Source organism: Coptis chinensis, unplaced genomic scaffold, assembly GCF_015680905.1.
Source record: "Coptis chinensis isolate HL-2020 unplaced genomic scaffold, ASM1568090v1 utg2104_pilon_pilon, whole genome shotgun sequence".
Taxonomy (NCBI): Eukaryota; Viridiplantae; Streptophyta; class Magnoliopsida; order Ranunculales; family Ranunculaceae; genus Coptis; species Coptis chinensis.
The window spans coordinates 138787-143505 of NW_028238121.1; the positions used below are offsets into that span (position 1 = coordinate 138787).

At 34.1% G+C, this 4719-nt stretch overlaps 1 protein-coding gene across 1 annotated transcript; it reads left to right on the forward strand.

The window, feature by feature from the left end:
* The first annotated feature begins 1333 nt into the window (after nucleotides 1-1333).
* LOC147473637 (cytochrome P450 87A3-like) lies at nucleotides 1334-3996 on the forward strand. Its single transcript, XM_086587207.1, has 9 exons — nucleotides 1334-1590; nucleotides 1718-2042; nucleotides 2143-2292; nucleotides 2419-2667; nucleotides 2772-2861; nucleotides 2955-3033; nucleotides 3207-3313; nucleotides 3422-3549; nucleotides 3629-3996. Exons 1-9 carry the CDS (start codon nucleotides 1391-1393, stop codon nucleotides 3777-3779), a joined length of 1479 nt encoding a protein of 492 aa, XP_086443333.1. The 5' UTR covers nucleotides 1334-1390; the 3' UTR covers nucleotides 3780-3996.
* Nucleotides 3997-4719: the final 723 nt, after the last annotated feature.

Here is a 4719-nt window from a genome sequence, read left to right on the forward strand (position 1 = left end):
ACAGCCAAAAAATAAAAAAAAAATTCAATCTCAAAATTCAACTCAAAACGCCTACACACTTATAGAGGGTTAACTCAAAAATGTCCTTAATATTTTTTTTTTCCAAAATTGTCGAATTTGATAATTAGGCGTTAGGATGAAAGGGTGAACTTTGGAATTAGGATTATAGGCTATCTAAGAAGAACAAACACATCTTTCGTGTTAAAAACTGTTTGTATCTAAGCCCATTAATAACGACAAGTCTTGAGTCTTAGGGGTTGTTTGTTTTTTTGAGCCTCTCAATACAGAACGTTGAATGCTAAATAAACCTACCACTTGAATGTTTTTTGGTTCTAAATGCTGAATATAAGTTATTTGGACCATTTTGCCCAATGGAATTATAATTTCTTTTCCTATCAAAAAAAAATTATAATTTTTTTTTACTAACATAATCCTTATATTTTGTTTGAAAATAATATACTATTGTCAACATTTTAAAAAATTGTTTTCTCAATAATGAAAATAAATAGTTGGACTAAATAGTACAAACTAATATTGTTAAAAATGTATAGTAATATACAGAAGCAATCATTAATGTCATAAATTTTATTTTTATTTTTCTTATATAAGAATTTTAAGTATATAGTATATTATAAAATAAAAACTCACATTTTTAATAAAAAAAAAATACATTTTAAGTATAATATATTTTCACATGTATGATTGTCAAGTTGTGCCACCATAAATGAAAGTGATTATCGAATGTATTTTTCAAATGAAAGTGCCACCACAAATGAAAGTGCCACCATAAAGACGGTAAGACATCAAAGTCTTATTTTTCAAAACAAACCATCTCAAATTAAAACCCTCGATTTCTCTTTGTGGATTGAAAATCTCATACTCCATCTCAAATCACTAGACAAAAATTTAAAAAGTTTAAGTTAAATGAAGAGGATGGGTTTGTCAATAATTGATGCGAGGTAACTAGCTAGAGTTCTTCGCTTTTCTTTTTTGGTGAATGACTTCTTCGCTTGAGTCGAAGAGAAAAGGGTAGTATAGGATTTCAGCATTCAGCGACAAGATTGCCACGGAACACTAAAAACCTATTTTGGCCCTCAACGCTGAAGTCAAATAAAAAACAAACCACTTTTTGAAAGGCTGAATGCTAAAAATTAACCATTCAGGGCCACTGAACGCTGAAAACTAAAAAAACAAACAACCTAAATTGAGTTGAAAATATTTAGTGTAGTCAACCTTGGTAGACTAGAAGAAGTAAATAAGATACATTACTAGATTGAAGAACAACCCATGCAGCATATGGTTGTCTATATAAGGAACTCCCCTTTTCCTGAAATGTATCACAACTAACCATCTCTTCTTTACTTCAAATATCCTTAAAACATACGAAGAGATGTGGTCACTTGCATTGGTTGTTTTAGCATTAGTTATTGTATGGATGACCAATTATGCCTATAAGTGGAAGAATCCCATCTGCAATGGAAAACTCCCTCCTGGTTCAATGGGACTGCCATTACTTGGAGAAACCATTCAGTTTTTCAAATCTCAGACCACTTTCGATATTCATCCTTTTATCAAAGAAAGGATGACAAGGTAATAGATTTAATATATGTAGCTAGTAATGCCCATTATATAACAGACGAGACTACATAATGCATGCAAGCTTCTATATTTTCTTATCGATAGATGTATGTAACACCTTCCGTTTCATGATTTTCAGATACGGGCCACTTTTTAAGACTAATTTGGTAGGTTGGCCAGTGGTAGTCTCGACTGATCCTGAATTTAGCCATTTCATCTTTCAACAAGAAGGAAACTCAGTTGAATTGTGGTACCTGGATTCATTTATGAAACTAATTGGACAGCAAAGCTTGACGAGCAATACTGGTGCTATTCACAAGTACCTTAGGAACATGATTATGGATCATTTTGGTCCCGAGAAGCAAAAAGAGAAGCTTCTCTCTGACATGGAAAATATGGCGCGTGAAAACCTATCCATTTGGGCTGAACAGGAATCGGTGGAAGTGAAAGAAGTCGCTACAACGGTAAACGCAGCTCCATAATCTGTTCTCAATCTCATAAAAATGCGAGGTTGTGTTCTATATGTTCTTTTCGACTTTAACAAATATTCCAAATTACATACAGATGTCATTTGGTTTGGGTTCGATGAAACTAATGAGTTATGATCCGTCCAAGTATTCGGAGAATTTGAAGGACAAATTCACTAGCTTTCTTAAAGGCCTCATCTCATTTCCATTGGACATCCCTGGGACTGTTTACAATAAATGTCTCAAGGTAATGCCAAGTATACAAAGTTATTAACTGTGAAACTAATGAGTTATGATCCATTCAATTTAAGTAAATTAATTAATTAAGATGCCATATAATATAGACTCTAAAGTCTAAACCATGTACGTACAGGATCAAAAGAGGGCTATAAGAATACTCAAGGAGATGGTGAAGGAAAGATTTTACTCCGATAAGAAGCATGGCGATTTTCTTGATGTCGTCATTGAAGAGATGAAGAAAGACGCTCCCCTTTTCAATGTAGAAAGTGCTGCTTACTTTGTCTTTACAGTTCTTTTTGCCAGCTTTGAGACAGTTTCCTTGGCTATAACTTTAGCAATTAAGTTTCTTTCAGAACACCCTTCAGTGTTGAAGGATTTAACGGTTCGTGCCGCTCAAATCATCCTCTCACTCTACGCACTCTTTTGTAGTATTTTGATTGATAGTGTCTTGCTCTAATTTCGTTTTTGGTTTTCGGTTTATTTTAGGATGAGCATGAAGAGATTCTCAAGAAGAGGGAAAATGTGGATTCTCCACTGACGTGGAATGAATACAAGTCTATGACATTCACTTCTCACGTTAGTGTAGCAATTTTCACACCTTCATATTCAAATTAATGTAATCCAACACGGCCTGGTTTTAAAAAAGATTCATATTCTTTTGTATTGCAGGTTATTGATGAAACACTTAGGCTTGGCAACATAGCCCCCTTGGTTTTCAGAAGAGCTACAAGAGATATACAAATAGACGGTAAGGTTCGAAGCAGCTTATATTTAATCTGAACATCTTGCCTCAAGATACCATCGAGCTCCTAGGGAACACAGTGCAGCACATATCAAATTCGATCATAACATCTATGAAAAAAAAAAAAAAACGATCATAGCCAAGTATTCTATAATCGGATCAATTTTCTCATTTCACAGGATATACAATTCCAGCTGGCTGGACAATCATGGTTTGCCCTCCAGCCCTTCACCTTAACCCTGAAAAGTATGAGGACACCCTTGCCTTCAACCCATGGCGATGGAAGGTATGTGGCTTATACATCTAGCCTTCCTTTATCCAAGTACCTTAAGACAGGATTCGTTGGAATTAATTTCTCTGTATTTAATAATCATTATTCCCTACCAAAATACAGGGACAAGGATCAAATACAGCTTCTAAGAATTTCATGGCTTTTGGTGGAGGAATGAGATTATGTGCGGGTGCAGAATTTGCAAAGTTGCAAATGTCAGTTGTTCTCCACTTCTTGGTCACAAAATACAGGTAATTAAATATTAGTTCAAGTGTCTTCAGTAAATATGTAAAAACTCTGATGTATTTTGATTTTATGAAATTTACTCAGGTGGACAAAAATCAAGGGAGGCGAAGTCGTTAAGACTCCCGGGATATTATTTCCAAATGGTTTACACATCAAAGTCACTGAAAAATTTGAAGTTGGTCAATCACCGATAACACTGGCAGTACTTATCCAATATGCAAATTGTCCATATTAATCTTAAGGATTTGAAGGGGCACTGAAGTAAGAATAAGTGCCTACAGATGTAAGAGGACTTTTTAACCACAATTGTTCTAGGATTCTATCAAGACCCACAATGCAATAAGAGGGAAGCTCTCCCATTCACAATATATATTACTTGTAAGCAACAGCAGAATGTGTACAATGAAATGAATTTTGCCTTCACATATGCAAACCTGGACTCTGTTTCATCAGACTTTGAGTAATATGGTTGTTGTATTATACTTTGTCTTCTTCTTTCTTGACAAATTGCATATAAGTTTGTTCATAGGAAAGCTATAAGACCGATAAGTAGAAATTGAGGTGCTAAAAGTCGAATGCAACTTAATCATCATTCAAGATTCAACAGAGATGAAAACCAAGTAATAAGCAGATCGAACCCATATACTTGAACAACGAACTTAGATCAAATTTCATTCTCACCAGTGCTAAAATAGACAATTTTATTTGGCCTAATAATATTACAGACGATGTCACAATCATATTAGATTCTCAATAACAACTTTCTACAATTCCATGGTGGCTTGAAATTATTCTTTTAAAGTATTACCCTTTCATTAATGGTTAAAGTCATCATACAGGTAGCAATTTCTACCCAAAAAAAAAAAAACTATTCCAACAGTTTCATTCCATTCTCTCAAACTCTCAATTATATCAAACTGGATGATATAATTACTACTGGACTTCTGCATGAAATTGAGAGAATATTTATCTTCGCGTTGAAGAGAACATCTCACGTTTCACAATTATGCATTAACGAGAAAGTGGACTAAACATTAAAAAGTGAAACGAAAATTGACGAACGTAAATGTAATTAAGGATACTAGCATAGCATGATGCATGTAGTGACGCATATTCAGCCCGGAATTTGTAAAAGTTGTCAAAATAAGGTACACAAATATTTGACGCAGCGACAA